Genomic DNA, 19193 nt, shown 5'->3' on the forward strand with positions numbered 1-19193 from the left:
CACTGAAGATATCTCATTGTATTGAACACAGAGTATATTTTACCAATGCATTCAAACGTAAATCCAGGTCTCCTTGATTTTTTTCATCTGACCAAGGATTTTGAAAACTGAACACCTTAGTATTTTAAAATCCACAAAATTATAGTCTGGATCTGGGTTTCAATCTTGAAGGGATACTCTGCTAAATGCCAGGTTGCTTTTTTTATATATTAAACATTGGATATTCAGGCCTGGGAATATAGTCACAGCCAGCCATTGTATTTTAACACTCTTTTACATTGTGGAGGAAGAGCGAAGGAGCTTCAAAAGTCTGAACCAGTTTTACTCTTATTTCAGCTTTCAGTGTGTTTCTTTGTTTTGGTGATGGGGTTAATAACTTCAGGAGGTAACCTTCCTCAATCTGATGAGACAGAGTAAAATTGATGGTCATGGAAGTTGATGCAAGTCCATTAAAGTGGTTGCGTTGTGCTTTCTTAGGCCAGTGAACAAGGATTTACATTGTTAAGACAGATTTTTTAATTCTGACCATAGAAATTGTATGTCTACTTTGCATATTCGTGTCAGGGATCCATGTTCATTGCGTAAATATAAAAATGTCCCACAATATTTTAGTGGTAACTCAGCTTTAGCCAGAAAGCTTTCAAAAGGATTAATAGCTCTTCTGTAAGTTCATGTCAAGTTTTTGTTTACTGCTTACTATGCAATCTAGAACTCTGAATATTTGCAGTTGCTTTTAAGATAGAAAACCAGAGACTCTTTAATCTTTTAGAACTGAAATCTCTCTCTGAAGTTCCCTTTACAGGCAAAAGGCCAATTTGCTGCTATTGACTCTTCTTACCTTTTCAGATTTTCCCTCTCTTTTCCTTGAGCTCTTGCCTTGAATTGCCATACAAAGTTTTAAGATTTTTTTTTAATTAAAAAAAATCAGCATGGGAATATCTTAAACCAGCTGACATGTATTCTTTCCCCCTGGAATACTATATTATAGGTGAAATTCCTTCTTTCATATTAAATAAAAACAAAAAGGTGGACCTGCCAATTTTTCAACTGCAACATTCCCATGTTACTTAATATGTTCATTTCTTTCCATTGCATTTCTTTTAATAGGTAACTATTTAGGGTTTTCTAGACTGCATTGATAGAACCACTAGCCACTTTAGGAGTGAGATACTTAAATTTAAGTAAAAGTTTAGTTGGCATCTTATTTCTGCCAGTTGTACACATAGTTTCATTTTTTGAAATTCAGTTCCCTCCTAAAATGGCAAAAGTAATTCAACTTTTGAAACTCTTCGTTTGCTTGGTTTTTTTCTTCTCCAAGAACACTGTCCTTTCAATAGTTTTTTCATAGATAACTGTATTTTTAGGGGAAATTAATTTTTATAGCCACTAAACTGTACTCATTATTTTTGTACATGTATAACTAGGTCATTCTGGGAACACAAATCTTTTGAAAGGTCATTTGGTTCCATTTTTGAAGACATTTATTCACAGATGTTGTGTTTGCTAAATATTGCCATAAAAATCAATACCTTTTAACTTGTATTGTGAAAATTAAAAGGCTTGAGTAAATATTACTCATTGGTAAACCTGATACACGCAGACAGACCTGCCTAACTCTTACTATAACTGGCAAAGCCTTAAGTGCAGTGGGGGTGATAGGAGACTAGATAAAATATAGGACCACTTGCCTGTGCTCTCCTAACGGAACATCCAGGAGCATGGAGGTTTCCTGATGTGCACTGCACAGCACACATCAGCTATGGCCACAGATTCCTGCCTGAATCAGGCTAGGTCTGTCCAGCCAGCATAATCAAGCAGTCTAGCTTGCAGGACTGCACAACCTCAGGCTACAATTGGTGATGGTAAGAAGGGGAAAGAGTTGCATCATCATGGGGTTGGGCAGCGGGGTGAGGGATTTCCTTGCAAAAGAAAAAGCAGCATTTTGGGTAGAATGCTTAAACTGCAAACCATCTCCTAAAGGTGCTTTCCACCTGTAAAGAGTTTAAGCTGTGGCAGGAGTATTCGCGCATGCAGCTCTCTCTCCCCTTGGCAGCTAGAAGCAGTACAGGAAAAGCCTTACAATTTAATTGTTCTGAGTGCATAAATTGGTTCCCCTTGTACTTGATTTTATGCTGTAACAGTCTTGCCTTCATGTGTGAGCTCACTCAGTGACCCCTTCTCTGAACCTGGTGTTGGGCCTGCTTTTTGGAAGCAAGAAGGTATTGCAGATGCAACACTATGATGTCTGCTTCTTTTAAATACTTCAAAAGCAGCTGGACAAAATAGGCTTAAAATATAAAATGCAACACAGAGACCTGTACTGTACGCAGACTGTGCCAATATTACTTCAGTTTGTAGTCATTATTGATCAATACTTGTTTTAAATGAAAACAGCTTTTTGATTTAAAAAAAAAGTTGAATGTCTGAAATTCTGCAACACATGTATTGGAAAGATGTAAATAATGTATACAGATTGTTGTAAGTGATGGGATGAAAAATATATATAAATTCTAGGCTTTTTCAGTAAGGAACTGAATGCTGTTTATAAGAAGAAAAATAAATAGCTATGTTTGACCACGATTGCCTTTTCTTTCCCGCCTCATCCTAACTTGCAGTTTTTCAATGTATCCATTATGTACACATTGTACACATCTGAGCATTCCACATACAAATTACTTTATGTGATCACCTCACCTGAATTTGTGAACTATTTGTATTGCAGGCAAATCTAAGAGCAACAAAACAAACCTGATGTCCTTCCATTTTCCTTAACTCTTATAGCCCTGAAGTTTTGGCATACAACTGAAGTTTTCAAAATGGGAGGCAAGCCTACCAAGAAATTATAGTCAGTTGTGGAAAATGGGAGTCCTTCCTCAACTGTACCCAAACTCAGACATGGGCTGTTTCCCGGTTCCAGTACAAAGCTGGAAGGTAATATGTGGCTGTTAGGAAGGAGTGCTGGAATGCACTAGTTTGGTTTCAAGATACATGAAACAAAACTGTAATTAAGCAAGTTTGGTTTGGTTTGGTGCCTCTTGAAGACAGCTTAGGAACCTGCGAAATACCAATCATACTTGAAGCAGACCCATTGAAATGGACTCATTACTTGAGTTCATTGATTTCAGTAGGTCTGCTTTAACATTGGATATCCCGTGTGTTTGTTTAAATGTGTAGCTTGCTGTTTATTAAGGATTCCTGTGTGGGTTGCAAAATATTAACATAAAACATCACAAAACCATTGTAACTAAATTGCCTTAAAACTATTGCTCCCATCATTTAACTGTTAAGACACCATCAAACTTCCATAAGGGTCTGAGCAGAGATGCTTTTAGTTGGCAATGAAAGGTAAATGAGATCTGTGTCAACTGCACTGTAGAGGAAGGGGCATCTGTTGGCTACAAAATTTGTGCCCCTGGTTGCAGCTGTTATAAAAAATGTGTATGGATTCTAGAATAGTTTGAGCAACACATTTGGGCAAGAAAATTCTTTAAAGTCAGATTTGCCCTTAGAAGTGGTCAACATCCAGTAATGCGTGTGGGAATTTCTACAGAATATCTACAATAGTTTACATCTCCTGTGTGAAGCCTTTACTGCATGCCACTACTAAATCTTGAATGTTCTGGTTGTCTTGACCATAACCTGGGCAACAGGTTTCTATGGATGTCTCATTTTGTTCCTCTAGCCTTTCTTCCAGTATTTGTTTGGCGTTTTCTGTGCAAAATGAGCTCTGTGTGGGGATGGTGTATTCATTAGCATTTGCCTTTTCCAATTCAATCCTTAATCTCTCAGAAGTTATTGCTGAACTCAAGGTTACCTGCGTCCTATTCTTCAGAATTTTCCGAAGACTAAAAAAACCAAACAAAAAAAACCCCTCCTAGAAACTTTAAAAGTTTCTGTGTCCAAATGCAAACTGTGTCCAAATGCAAATGTGAAAGGCACAGGAATCGTACATTTTGAATTGTTTGTTTATATTTCTAGATCAGTACACATAGCGTTTTCTAAGGAATAAAAGAACAGGTCCCTGCCCTCACTTGGATGTCTTAGGCAGAGGTGTAGCTAGGAGTTGGCAGAACTGACCCCTGCTGGTGTTGACTGTGGAGTGTATGACGCTGTACGTGTGGCGACATGCTGTTGCAGTGAGATCAAACACGGGAAAAGCTACACGTCTTTCTCACACCATAGCACAAAAGTGGGCCTTCCTCACTTTGAGTATCTGGGTCATGTAAAATGTAGTAATTTCGAATATGGCTATTGCAGTAAAGTGATTGGTGGCAGTAGCAATTCAGCTGCTTGTCAGGGATGCAACAGATCCCAAGAAAGTCATGTTGGAGAAGGCTATTGATGGTTGGTAGCTGTGATGGCTACGATGTGCCTCCACGGCTTAGAGCCTCCTTGCAGGTTTCCTAGACATCTATGTGACCACTCTTGAGAACAGCATGCTGGACTATACTGGCCATTGGCTTGATCCAGCAGAACTCACCTGATGTTTTTATGCTATCCTGAAGCTGGATGATCTAAAACCGAATTAAGGGAGAATTTAAACCAGGGTCGAGAGCCTTCCAGATGTTACGGGGACTCCTAACTCCCATCATCCTTAACCAGTGGGCCTCAGGTCCACCTGATCCACAATATGCGTGGCTTCTCCCGTAATCCCGGGTCTCAAAGCCACCTAGGCTATATGCCTTTTCAAAGATCACAGCAGAAAAAGACCACAACACGCGGCATTTTAAACACTATTTCTAAGAAAACTTTAAAATCTCCTCCTGGAAGGCGGAGTGCGATCTCGCCCCAGAAGCCTGGCACGCTGCCATGGCAACGACGTAACTGCAGCAGGGGGTTGGACTAGATGACCCCCTTCCAACTGCAGAATTCTACGACCCAAGCCGATCGACGCACTCACAGCTCGACAGCGCTCCCTCCGGCTGCATCCGTTGCTCGGTGTGTGATTGAGCTTCCCTTCCCATGGAAAGCCGGCCCTTCTGAGGCGAGCGAGCGCGGTTGGTTTTTGCTCTGCCGCAAGCCGCGGTGGCTCGCGCGCGCGCTTCGCCATACGGTTTATGACCCTCTCGGGCACCTGTAGGGACTCTTCAGGCGGCTGAGGAGGGGAGAGAACGACGACAGCTGCGGCTGCTATTATTACGATCAGGCCGTCATTGAGGTGAAAACGAAGCCGGAAGGAAGAAGCTGACTGGACTCCCGCGGGTGACGTCACTGCCCGGCATAGCCAACCCCGAGCGAGGCCGCGCCAAATTCGAACGGCGGCTGGCGGGACAAACGGGATTGGCCGGCTAGCTGGCGCGCGCGCGGGCACACGGGCTTACGTAGCCTCGGCGTGTGGGAAGACCGGAGCGCTCCCGCCTAGGTTTGTCCTCTCAGTCGCACCGTCTTCCCCGGGAGCTTCGCACCGTAGCCGGTAGGCAGTTTCCATGGCAACCCCACCTAAGCGGAGCCGGACCGAGAGCGCCATCAAGAAGATCGCCATAGAAGGCAACATAGGTGAATTGTCTCTTATTTGCGCTGTTTTATATATTCCCCTCCCCCCTCCCGCTTTTCAGCAGTGTTGGTTGCGGGTGGGGCTTCCAATGGCGGTTTACAGAGAGCCGAGGATAAGGCCATAGCTTCCTTCTCAAGAAGCACGGCATAAAAGGAAAAGCGGGCTGGGAGGGAGGAGGAAAAAACGCAGGCTCAGGGGTCAGTTGTTCGACTTGGTTGCGAAAGTTATTGTAATAAAGAACTGGCTGGACTAGGCAGTAGAGATAAAACAAAACGTGTGTGTGTATATATGTGTGTGTGTCTATATATATATATATATATATATATACACACACACACACACACACACACACACACACACACAGTGGTACCTCGGGTTAAGTACTTAATTCTTTCCGGAGGTCCGTTCTTAACCTGAAACTGTTCTTAACCTGAAGCACCACTTTAGCTAATGGGGCTTCACACTGCCGCCGCCACACGATTTCTGTTCTCATCCTGAAGCAAAGTTCTTAACCCGAGGTACTATTTCTGGGTTAGCGAAGTCTGTAACCTGAAGCGTATGTAACCTGAAGCGTATGTAACCTGAGGTACCACTGTATAGATATATACACCCACCCACCTGCCTTAGCTGGACAGCCACGGTCCATAAAGTGCTGACCTGCCACAATCTCACTTGGAGCTTGGAGTATCACTCCACAAGGAGACTGAGCTGCTTCACCAGGCAAAAAAAGAAAAGAAAAGAAAACCTTTTGCACCCAGCAAGTTGGAATGCCAAGATGCTGCAACCTTCCAACAGCTTGACCTCACCCCCAAAGGCACACTCCTCCATTGTCTCCCGAGGCAGACAGATGCCAACAATGACGAAAAAGTGGTCTCATTTTTATTGCTGGATGGAATGAGGAATGGCTGCTGCTGTGGGAAGTGTCTGTAAAATATGGGAAGTGGGAAAACCTTGGGACCAGCTGAATTACACTCTCTTCCATGGCATTGGGCTCTCAGTGTGGGGCAGGAGCTGAGGAAGAATTGACCTTAAGGGGGTCAATAAGCTGAAGGGGGGGATGGTTCTTGCCTTGGGGGGTATGGTATGGAATTGATTCGATTTACTGTATTATATTACCATGCTGCTTTTCATTCAGATGAATCCCAAAGCGGCTTATGAACAATAAATAGCAATAACATGATAGAACATCGCAAATGCAGCATAAATCATATAGAACATAATAGGTCCCCAAAGCCACAGGTGCGCCCCACTCCGTAATGGGGTTCCTGTGTCTTTATATTATACAGGCAGAAATGCTCAAGCTCTCCCCACTGCTGTGTTGAGCAGATGTGTGTGGCTTCTTTCCTGGCAGTGCAGTGGTACCCTGCTCTCTCTCTCTCCCCCCCCCCAATTCTACTTATCTAATTTTAAGAACTTCCATGATACTTTAAGGTTTACAGTTTCTTTAAGCATACAGTATCATTCAAAGTTCATGTGATGTAACAGAAGAATGCTTGAAATGGAAAATGTCTTTAAAATTCAGATAGCTAAACAGCTTAAAAAGGTACCTTTGTCTGCACACAACTCCTGAGGCCAAAAACCATCACATATATCATCTTAAGACTGTTATTATCGTTTATATAGTGCAGGAGCTCTGGCAGGCTCTAGGGCAGGAGCGGTTAACCTGTAGCCCTGTAGATACTTTCTGACCACACCCATCAACATCTCTGACCATTGGCCATGCTGGCTGAGACTGATGGAAATTGTAGTCCCACTGCCACCAGGACAACCAAAGGTTAGCCACTCCTACTGTAGGGGTTTGACAAGTTGCAAAAGAGTAGGGCAATAATATTTGGTGTACAGTACATCAATATAGATCTATGGGAGACAGGAAGTAGAGGTCCACTGTTGAGCCCCTCAAGCCTATAATTTTGGGTGTGCATTCTAAATTGACTTCTAAAATTACCAAGTTTGTAAACTTGAAAATGTTCTTTATATACTCTTCCCATTGATTTAGCTTTGTATGACCTTGCTTTATCTTGCCCCACCCTACACCCAAAGAAAAGACTCCTCAGCAATTATTCTCTCATCACCCATACAGCACACCCTGTTTGTCGAGTGAATTAGTCTTCAGGCGTGTCCTTAAAACTTTCAGTTTTAAATGTGAAGTGGTGAGTTGGGAAGAAACTTGAAGACTTGAGGTGCTTCACAGTATTTAAGTTAAAAAGTAAAACCATGTCCATAGATGTTACAGCCTAAAAATCCAAAGCTATCGGGCAAGGAGAAGGATATAGAAAGGAGACAGAATTAAGCAAAAATCAGTAACCGGTGAAAAGTGTGTAACAAACAAGAAAATTGAGTAACAGAACCCAAATGAACAGCATAGTTGAGAATAATAGACAAACTGTGCCTACTATATTTGTCACGCTGCCTATGTTGGGAAAGCAGGGTATCATTTGAATATATCATAGTAAGATGGAGTGGAGAAAGAAGGAAACCAGAAAGGAGATAATTAATTTGATTTGTGATGGACCCATCCTGTATGTCCCTTCCTTTATTTTGGGTTCACATGCAAGAGTAAACATGGATAGGACTAGGCTACATGGTTGCAGTAATACAGACCTTGGGTTTCTCCCATTAAGCTCTTATGGCCTTGCATCTTGGTAAACATGTGTAGGCTCATTCTTCAATCCAGAAAATGTTATACTGTCACTGAAATAAAAAACCATATCTGTGCTCAAATGATGAAATTTTATGATTTGTAAAGCAATTATACATCAAACAGTGTTTCCTATATCTGGTACAATGTGATGAATAATGTTTATTTCATTATGCAAATATGTATAGATGCAATTTACACAGGTGATAGTGAAGCAGTGGAGAAAACCTTTGTGGGGCGTGCTGTTATTACCCTACACTCTGCCAGATATTAAAAAATGAAAATAGTTTCCTTACTTGTTTACATTCAACAAATAAAATGTTTCAATTACATTTGTTCTGTCAAACATTTCCTCTTTTCAAATTGGTGTCAAGCACACGAATGCCAGTTTGATCAAAATCGATTTTATGTCCACAGCTGCCGGGAAGTCTACTTTTGTGAATATTCTCAAACAAGCCAGAGAAGATTGGGAAGTTGTTCCAGAACCAGTAGCAAGGTGGTGCAATGTTCAGAATTGCCCTGATGACAAAGAGGTATGAGGAAATATGATTCTGTGTTTAGGGGCGACGGACATATTTTCTGGAATGCAAAGTGTAAATGGAGTTTTTTTTAAAAAAACCACCACCAAATTTCAGTCTAGATGAGTGGGTGTATGGTCTATATTTTAGACTAGTGATGAATATAAATCTTTGCACAGTTCTAAATTGAAAAAGAAGAACTCTGCTTTCATTCGCCCATGACAACCACAACAAAAATATTGCAGAAGTAGAACTGCAAAAATAAATATGGAAATGAAGGTTCTTTATGCAAGGTTGCTTTATTTTTGTAACTACACCCATTAGAATTTTTATTTCTGACTCTAGACAGAATTTCTTCACCCAAATGTTCCTACAATCACCATGTGGGGGATGTGTGTGTGTGTGTGTGTGTGTGTGTGTGTGTGTTGCTTCAGCAGTTGAAAAAACAAAAGGAAATTAAGATCTATGTTAAATAAACTTCTCTGTTTTTAATGCTAGTGCAGCAGATCTGCTCTCTAGTGGTCAGAGTCATGAATGCCAATGCATAGCTATGTTTCCAGCAAAGTATAAATGAACTATTGCAAGGGTTTTTGAGGTGCAAATCTTTTTTGATTGGGATTCTTAAGCCTGCATTCGCACCATAGGACGCACACACATTTCACCTTCATTTTTGGAGGGGAAAAAGTGCGTCCTATGGGGCGAAAAATACGGTACTTGGAAAAGGTAATTTTAAGTATTGCATGAAATGAATTTTTTGGTAACTATCTTAGGCATGTAACATTTGGTTTTATGAAGGTTACCAAGCATACAGTCCTTATCTTACTCAAGTTAGAGCATTTCTGTTTCTAGTGAAAAGTGTCATGACATAACAAGCTAAAACATATGGGGGTAGGAAGAATACTATTTCTAAGTATCAAGATTGGATTGTATGCTTTTGCATGTTATAGGAGCATGCTGCCAACTGCTTTTGGACATCAGTAGCAGCTGTTACTGAATTGTCTCCCTCAACAGATGGTATGAGCATGGCCAGCTTGATTTTTAACGAAACTGTCTCATGGCAGGAATAAAAAGTGTCCTCAATAATAAATGATAATAAACTTTTATTTATATCCCACCCTCCCCGGCCAAAGTCGGGCTCAGGGCGGCTAACATCAGATATATAACATTAGTATAAAATCAAACAATAATTAAATTACCTCCTAAAAACGGGTCAAAATCAAATTAAATCAAGAGTTTGATATTCTCTCCCACTTGCTCTCATGAAAACTCCTGGAGGCCGATCCTTCTTTTTAACTCCTGAGGCAGAAAGTGCTTTCTTTGAGCCAAATCCCTAGACTTTTTTATTTCGTTTGGTTGAAACCTTCAGTGACTTGTCAACATTTATTACCAGATGCTTGATTTTTAGCCAGTGTATCTCACTTCTACTTCTCTTCCTACTGTTTGTGAGTTTAATTTTGGGGCAGACCCTCTTCCATCTTCCCTGGGGCTGCTTAAGAAAGACCAGTGTCCCCTGATGGGGGGCAATAAGAGCTGGAGCTCAAGCTTTTGAGCCAATGGCTCCTGACAGAACCAACAATGGCCTGAGAGAAGTGTTGGCGCAGCCTCTTCCCATCCTTCACTGGAGCTCTGTTTGAGAACTGAGGGAGAGCAGGCCAGGGAGCTCCCATTCAGCCCGATTGAATTCTGTCACTCTGTTTTTGTTGATCATTTTTAGATATTTCTTGTTAACCACTTAGACCAGGCATAAGCAACCTTTGGCCCTCCAGATGTTTTGGCCTACAACTCCCATGATCCCTTGCTAACAGGACCAGTGGTCAGGGATGATGGGAATTGTAGTCCAAAACATCTGGAGGGCCAAAGGTTGCCTATGCCTGACTTAGACATTTTATTCCTACCAGGCTGTATATAAATTTTGTTGAATAAATAAAAGAAAGAACAACTTGCTCCTAGGAAAATACTTTCCGTAGTAGTTGTTTGCACTCAATGAGTGGGGAGAGTGTGTCATGGAAATCTACTCAGTAGTGATCCAGAGCAGAACTCCAATGTATCGTTAGCAGAGTAAAAACTTAAACATGCTGCAGAATTTCCCAAAAATAGACCAGAGGCAACTGTATTTCATCTAGCAGAGCTTTATGGCTACTGAAGGCAAATGAGCATAATGGTCACAAATCCAATACATTCAGAATTGGTACTGTCCATGAGAAATCCAGTTGCAGCTGACTTAACTTGAACTTACAATAACTTATAATAAGTCTAAACCTTAACACTAAGCATACTGTGTACAGAATACCACAACGGAAGAAAAAGAGATAGAAAGAGGAAGTGAAGCCCAGACTCCTTCTGGCCTTATTTTATAGTCAGCTTGACAGAAGAGATAAGAGAACCCATTTAAGCCAGCTGTACTCAGCTTCTCTGAAGGAAGAGTCCAAACATCATGAACCTTCTTGTTTCTTTCACACAGAGAAGCTTCCAGATCCAGAGCCCTCTTGAATTAAGTAGACTAGGAAAGATCTCGACACATCAGATCAATACTTTCTGCACTAAGAAATGCAAACTGTCAGAGTGTTCTTGCTTTGGCTTCAGATAATGTTGGACTCCCAGTACCCATCTGCGCCAGGTAGCTTGGCCACTGTCAGGTGGGAGGTGTAGCCTGTGGGGAAATGCTCAGAATGCTCAGGTGCTGTGGTGGGGAGCTGGCTAGTTTGCTTGCAAACTAGGAAATCGATAGGTGAATTGGGACATGCAAAAGAAGATAGAGTAGGAGCCCAAGATTTGTTCACGTAACACCATATTCTGGTTTGGTGTTTCAGGTGATTGAATCCAAAGTTATGAAGGTTCTAGAAATCACTGTTTGGCCACAGATCTTTAGTCTATACAGTCATACCTTGTTTTGTGACCGGGATCTGTTCTGGAGCCTCAGCTGCTAGCCGAAAAGGACACAGGGCAAAGTGCCACATCTTCACATGTGTGCGGAACGGTTTGCGCTTCTGCGCATAGCACGATTGGCAAACCCAGTAATAACCTGTACTTCCGGGTTTGCCGTGGACGTTCGTCGAAGCAGACGCTGGATGAGGCGGACGTTCGCGGAGGTATTACTGTACCTGACATTGCTGGTTTTTGTTCACAGAAGAAACTGGCGGTGACATGGCTGCCTTTCTGGCAGAAGTTATTCCCCTAATACATATCAGTTAGTTGGCGAACTTTAAAATGCAGCTGAGGAGGTAAAGCTGAATGAAGTTAGGACATTCTGTTAGAACTTGGTGACCTTGGAATATTTTAACAGCAGCTGTTTTATTTTTTAAAATGCTACCTTTTTAAAAAGTCACGTTATTTGTATTTTAAACAGGAGCTTACTTCCTCTCAAAAGAGTGGTGGCAACTTGCTTGAGATGATGTACGAGAAGCCAGAGAGATGGTCCTTCACTTTCCAGACTTACGCTTGCCTGAGCAGAATCCGGGCTCAACTTAAATCTTTTGAAGGGAAACTCAAAGAAGCTGAGAACCCCGTCGTCTTCTTTGAGAGATCTGTTTACAGTGACAGGTTTGTATGTGTTTCTTGCTAATTCTTGCAGTTCCTTTCTTTTATGTGTTGCTCCTAATGGCCGTTTCAGTTTGTAAGACAAAAGCTTTCCTCCTCTGGATTGTTAGAACGATGTTCTCGACGCTGGAATGAAACAGAGGAAAGATGTATAGAGTCGTACCTTGGAAGTCGAACGGAATCCATTCCAGAAGTCTATTCAGCTTCCAAAACGTTCGGAAACCAAAGCACGGCTTCTGATTGGCTGCAGGAAGCTCCTGCTGCCAATCGGAAGCAGCAGAAGCCACGTCGGATGTTTGGCTTCCAAAAGAACGTTCGAAAAACAGAACAGTCACTCCCAGGTTTGCTGGGAGCCAAAATGTCTGAGTACCAAGGCGTTCGGGAGCCAAGGTATGACTATATATGAAAAAGTGGCATGGAGGGAGAGAAGCAGATGTTGTTAGCTGCTGCGTTGATCGCAATCTCTGTATTGGTTTCTGCCATGCTGTTCTTTCACTTTGCAGAAAGCAGTATATGAGGATACCTCTGGAGTGCCATATATGTTAAGCTGCTCCTCTGGAACTTCCAAGCAGCTGCTGGGAGGCTGGCTCTATGTAGCCAAAAAGCAACAATTGGTTGATCAGTTGGCTAAATTTTGGAGGTGTGATTGATTTTCCAGGAATTACAGTTGCAGTGTTAACAGTCCCTGAATACCTAGTTCTTGAAATTGCAGACCCCTAGAAAAAATACCTGTGTTCAAACTGAATCTAGAGGGGTCCGTCATTTGTCTTTAAAAACAGAATGCCTTCCCAAAGAGATGGCCACCATCTTGGTATTGCGCAAGCTGCCCCATCATCATTGGGCATATCGTTGCCCCTCCTCCCCAGTTTGCTCAAGGAGAATCCATACACAGACCATTCAAGAAGTTGTCAGGGGAATGGAGTGTTTGCAAGTTGATAAACAAGGCTTAGAGAGAGCCACACTGTTTCTTCCTTTGTAGGCTCTCCTCCCATTGGGGAAATGTGGTAACCCAAAGATGTACAGGTTGCCTAGAAGATACTCAGACTGTGGCAAGTGCCCAGAGAAAGGGCATTCCGTACTGGTGGGGCATCCGCCAAAACACATCAGTGTTCACTCACCTCTGTTATTCATTGAATCCACTCTTCTACATAAACAGCCTTCAGTGGTTTACAGTTTCATCCCTAGTCATTAGCTACCTATCGTCACTCGCCTTCCCTTCAGCAAATATTCTTACATCATTTTTTAGAAAGGTTAGAAAATGACATTGAGCTTGATTGCCTCCTTTTGTGTAGGTATATTTTTGCGTCTAATTTATATGAGACGGACTGCATGAATGAAACCGAGTGGACTATTTACCAAGACTGGCATAACTGGATGAACCAGCAGTTTGGCTCAAGTCTTCGGCTGGATGGCATTATTTATCTCCGAGCTACCCCTGAGGTAAGAAATGAAGTTTGTGGGCCTGTCTGACAACAGAGCCTGTGGGCCCTCACCTCTGTCAGTCAACCTAAATCTTATTGAAAAGGCAGAGAACACACTGGGCTGCGTCTTAACAAGTTCAGGTGCTGTTATTACATGGATTACATTGTGCCTTGTGTACAGGTGGGTGTAGGATTGCAAGTTAAGGGCGAATGACAATACAAAGAGTTCTGTGGCGCCATAAAGACTTCCCACAGCACAAGTTTCTGTAGGTCTGTGTTAGCTGGTGTGCTATTTTGTTTCGCTTTGCAAAAATGCATGCTGAAAAATACATACAGTAAATGAGGAGTCTTTAAGGTGCCAGGTTGACATTTTCTGCAACACATATGTATTTTATATACCATTTCATACATTAAAGTCTCTAAGCAGTTTATAAAAGAATCCTCAGCCTTAACATGTTTTCCCTTTAAGGTTAGTGTAACTGTGCCTGTTCCCCTTTAAGATGATTATTATTACTGCTTCATTCCAGTTGTGGCTTCTTTATTTTTAGAAATGCTTGAATAGGATTTATGTGCGTGGGAGGGATGAAGAACAAGGCATTCCTATGGAATATCTGGAAAAACTTCATTACAAACATGAAAGCTGGCTCCAGCACAGAACGTTGCGGTAAATATTAAATAGATTACGAATTTAAACCAGCGGATAAGATAGTTGCCATTGCTGAAAACTATAGATATCTTACCTAACTTTAGAAACTTTGCTGTGTATATTTGAGACCCTAATTTATAAGACGGTAAAGAATTCTCAGCCTGGGCAGCTCCCACGATTGGAAATGCAACAGCAAAGGCTTCAATCCTGTGCACACTTTCCCAGAAATAAGATCCGTTGCCAGGACTTACTTCGGAGAAACCCGCATAGGGTTGTGCTGCAAACTTCAAGAAACAGACGTATTTTTGTAATTAACTCCCTTTGCCCTCTTCATGTCTTCAGTTTCCCAATTCAGATGTCCTGTTTTCTTTACAGAACGGATTTTGAATACCTGCAAGATGTACCTGTTCTAACACTGGACGTAAATGAAGACTTCAAAGGCAACAAAGACAGGCATGAAGATATGATTGAAAAGGTAAAAGCCGCCAGAAAGTATTTAACATTTCCCTTCTTGGACAACCACACTTAACTATTTTAAAAAGCCCTGGTGGTTTAATATGTTGATGGTAGATGATGAAAGTCCACACATACAAAGGGGGACATATGTGGAATGGTCCCCGTCCATTAGAGTAAATGCAGAAGCCCTTGCAAATACAGGAATTTTCTTGGTTCACTGGAGTCTTCGTGCCCAGCCTGTAGCAAATAGTTTTCAGATATGTTTTCTGTATATTCCTCTTTTTTCTCCTTTGCACTACAAGCAGTAGTTGACCTTTTAATTTTGGTTAGCTCTCTGAGACAGAGCTTTCCAAACTTTTCATGTTGGTGACACACTATTTAGACATGCATCATTTTGTGACAGAGTAATTCAGTTTTACTAGCAAGCCAGAGGTTAAACTAATCCCTTTCCAGCCGCAGGAGGAGTGCAGGGAGCATTTGCATGACACACCTACACACTGCAGCCAACACACTAACGTGTTGCTACACACAATTTGCAAAGCTCTGCTCTTGAGATATCGTTGCGTTTTCATAGTCATATAAGTGCACAATCTGCTTCCACGTTTCTGAAAGCCTGAAGGAAGTTCTGTTGCTTCCCTGGTCACTGTTGTACAAAGTTTTTGGCCACATTCACACATGAGCTAAACTGTGGTTTGTTTAAGTCCTTTATGGTGGTTTATTTAGGAAGACTTGAATAATCCTGCTCTCATCATATTGATGCAAAATAGATTGAAAGAGTGATTCCTTTCTCTCTACCCCCAACTGCTCCATACCCACATTTGCTACCCAAGGAACGCTGGTCTGTAGTAAGGACTTGAACGGTTCTGCTTCCTTACAGAAAGTTGTATTTTTCTCCAAAGCGTTCTCAAGAAATAGAGACCTGATTTTGTTTTGGTGACTGAAGAAAGTTTAAACTTTCTTAATTGGCCAGTCATTTTAGTGATGATTTTGAATTCTTTTTATGGAGTTCTGTGTTTTATTGTATATGTTGTTACATACACACTGCATTGATATATGAATAGGAAGTATATAAATATGTTAAGTAATAAATAAATCCACAGCAGCTGCAAACACTCAGCCCTCTTTGTAAGTTTACAGGTGCAGTCACAAGGCCCTTCTCCCCTCTCTTGGTCACTTTTTGGAACATTACTATGAACTACATTAGTGCGGATTTTGTGCCATCTTTGGAAAAGTGATCAGAAACTTCACTAACGTTACTTTGTATGCCGCCATGCAGTGCTTGTTTTTAATCTGAGATGGTTGTGGTATTTATTAATGTTGGCTTTCTTTAGTACTTCTGGCCACTGTTCACATTGTTTTCACTCGCCTGGGAGAACTTTGTGCTTCAGGGCTTCTGAAACTAAGCCAGTATGAATCTGTTCAGTCCCTTAAGTGAGAAGCTACTGGCAGCCCCTAAGAGATGGGTGGAGGTGGGGGTGATTATTTGAGGTAAAAACCAAACCAAACCCTGAATCCTTTTAGGAGCTTTTTAAATTTAAAAATGTGTTACTCTTGTGGCAAGTTAGTTATTCTGTGATATGAAAGAGATGTTTCCCAGAACCTAGCAGCCAGTGCTTTTTTTCTATCTTGGTCACTAATTTTTGATAAATTCTGTGCTTTTGTCTTTGCAGGTCAAAGAATTTCTGAGCACTTTGTAGCCATTCCCGAAACCACACCGAACTTGAGCATTCCTGGCATTCATACTGCTTAGTTTGCGTTGCCAATTCTGCTTTTGCTTAAGGTGTCCGAGGGCAGTGTCCAGCTTTCGTTGCATTGCTGAACCTTTGCAGTGGACTGGGTTTTTATAGCACTTATATTGTATTTGGCTTTCTTAGGTGAAGTGTTTGGAAAGACCCATCCCTAATATTACAAATCAGAGTTCAGGGAGTCCTGCAAAATACATTCTGCTTGCGACATAAATGAAATAGGCAGAACCATTTACTTTTCTGGAACTGAATTCGGGAAACCTGTGTGTGAACGAACGTGGGACCTCTTTGTGCGCACCCACAAGTTGATTGGGATACTCATAAAGTTCCAAGAGCAGTGGGATCATACTAAAGGGATGCTGTTTCTGCTCACCTAGATTTTGTATGCATGTGTGGTTAGGAAGGGGGGCATAGGGTCTGCATTTTGTCCAAAGCGGTCTGCGTGTGTAAGGGGTGATGATTTTTTTTTTAAGCCATATGCAAACCAGCCAAAAGCAACAGCATTGTAGTCAGGTGTGTGTTTGTCTAGAAATTAAGGCAGTTCTTAAAGGCAATCCCTGGCCCCCGCTGCTGTTTTCCAAGATAACTGCTTTTGCCTGCTTCTGTAGAGAGGCACAGCAATCCAACCAGGTCGGGGACGGGGAGAGAATCACTGAACTGAAAACTTAGCCGAATGCTGCAACCTCTTCTTTACTTAAAGCCAAGGTGCTACATACAGAAAACTTGAGGCAAGAACATGCCCAGTAGGATTCCTCCCCTCCTCAAATGTTTTAAATGAATTATTTCCTATGGGGGTAGTGGTGGGATGGGGCCATTTAATGACTCCTTGCTTTGCTCCTGAATTGCCCCTAAATGTGGTTTGTTTTAAACATTCCCTTTCCCATCAGGGCTGTTTGAGGGGAGGGGAGGATGGGTGGGCATGTATACATACAAATCTCGTATGCACTGATAATGGGAGTGTGATGTTTTATGAATTTTGCAACCCTTTGGATTGACAAAGGGAACCTCTGGAATAACCATGGTTTGAATTTTTATTCTTAAAACTGATTTTTTTAAAATATTAAAAGTTACGAAGGATCAAACCAATTGTGTAACCCACTTGAAATCTATATTTATTTTAATGCAATGTATTACTGTCTGGATGTAGTTGGCCTCAAGGTCATTTTAGCCTCTGAAGATTCTACAGTGTTAGTGCTGTGATCATGTTGGAAACTTTTGGCTGAAATAAATATAGAAGCGTCTTCAGTTCTGCTCCACTTAAGTCATTTGTCACAGTTCTTCGCATGTTTCTCGCCTGGATTTGTTTCTCATTTCCCCTTTATCTCTAAACTGCAAGCCTTACCCCCACCCCCAAATATCTGAAATAAGTGGGATAACCTACATTCTTCGCTCCGCATACATTCTGTGTTTAGACCTCAGCATGCTCCGTTTGGGCACAGTCCAGCGTAGAGTGAAGGGGGCTGGGACCAGATCAGCAGTTTTCGTTTCTGTCCGTCTCTCTGCTTATACATGCATCGCAGCTGCTCTATGCATAAATAGCCAGAGGTCTCCAGCAACAGTCTCTCTTCCTCCTACTCCCATGCCCCATAAACATTCTTTGCATTCACTGCAGCAGTTTAAAACCGACTTTACAAGCAGCAGACTTTGTCCTCTTTAAAAGCACAGCCTATCCGTTGCATAAGGATTATTTAACTAGACCTGGGGCAAGAATTGTCAACCAAATATCGTTTGAGAGCTGGTCAGTTTGTGCTTCAGTGTCTATTGTGAAGCTAGAAACTTTGAGCTCATTGAAGAAGAGGCTACAGCCCCCCAAATAGATCCACTAGGGCCCCCTCAGATTCAGAAATTGAACGGGGGGGGGGGAGTGGTGTTCATTTCCTTTCAGAGCTCCTCAGATTTCTGAGAGTTCACAAGGCATTGGCTAGAAGCATAGATCTGCAACCATTGCTCTTATCCATTTTAAAATGGAATCTGAAATTTTACAGCCCCAAATTCTCTTGTGTGCCTTCCTGCTTTTTGCAAAATCATTTCCTCCTGGAGCAGCTGTGGAGAACCTGTGATGCTCATGGGTCAGCAAACTTTTTCAGCAGGGGTCGGTCCACTGTCCCTTAGACCTTGTGGGGGGCCAGACTATATCTTGAAGGGAAAAAATGAACGAATTCCTATGACCCACAAATAACCCAGAGATGTGTTTTAAATTACACATTCTACTCATGTAAAAACACTGTTTTCTGGATCGTCCATGGCTGAATTTAGAAGGCGATTGGGCCAGATCCAGGCCTTAGTTTGCCTACCCATGCTCCAGTGGCTGGTGAATTCCAGCTCCCATCAGCCACAACCAGCATGGCCAAGGGTCACATGACAGGAGTAGTAGTCAGCAACTGCCCGGGAAGCTGCCTGCTCTCGATGGAGTTACAGGATCAGGTATGTAGCTTGGAGGGTACTTCTGGAGTGGCTTCAGGTGGCTTCCGATCAACTTTGGCTGGTGGCCCAGCTGTGACCCTACCTGGACAGGGATAGCCTAACTACTGTTGTCTATGCTCTGGTAACCTCTAGGTTAGATTAACTCAACACATAAGCAGAGCTGCCTCTGAAGATGGTTTGGAAACTTCAGCTGCTGCAGAATTTGGTGGCCAACTTGCTCACTGGGGCCAAGACAGTTTGAGCATCTTACACTGATCCTGGTCCGACTGCACTGGCTGCCAATTAGTTTCCAGTCACAATTCAAAGTTCTGGTT

The 19193-nt window shown here is 42.1% G+C and overlaps 1 protein-coding gene across 1 annotated transcript; it reads left to right on the top strand.

The window, feature by feature from the left end:
* The first annotated feature begins 4865 nt into the window (after positions 1 to 4865).
* Positions 4866 to 17700, top strand: DCK (deoxycytidine kinase). The gene is made up of 7 exons (XM_081207440.1): positions 4866 to 5496; positions 8550 to 8665; positions 11997 to 12190; positions 13480 to 13627; positions 14157 to 14272; positions 14630 to 14729; positions 16381 to 17700. Exons 1-7 carry the CDS (start codon positions 5427 to 5429, stop codon positions 16405 to 16407), a joined length of 771 nt encoding a protein of 256 aa, XP_081063566.1. The 5' UTR covers positions 4866 to 5426; the 3' UTR covers positions 16408 to 17700.
* Positions 17701 to 19193: the final 1493 nt, after the last annotated feature.

The sequence above is a fragment of the Podarcis bocagei genome (assembly GCF_964188305.1).
Source record: "Podarcis bocagei genome assembly, chromosome: 9".
In the NCBI taxonomy this organism is placed as follows: Eukaryota; Metazoa; Chordata; class Lepidosauria; order Squamata; family Lacertidae; genus Podarcis; species Podarcis bocagei.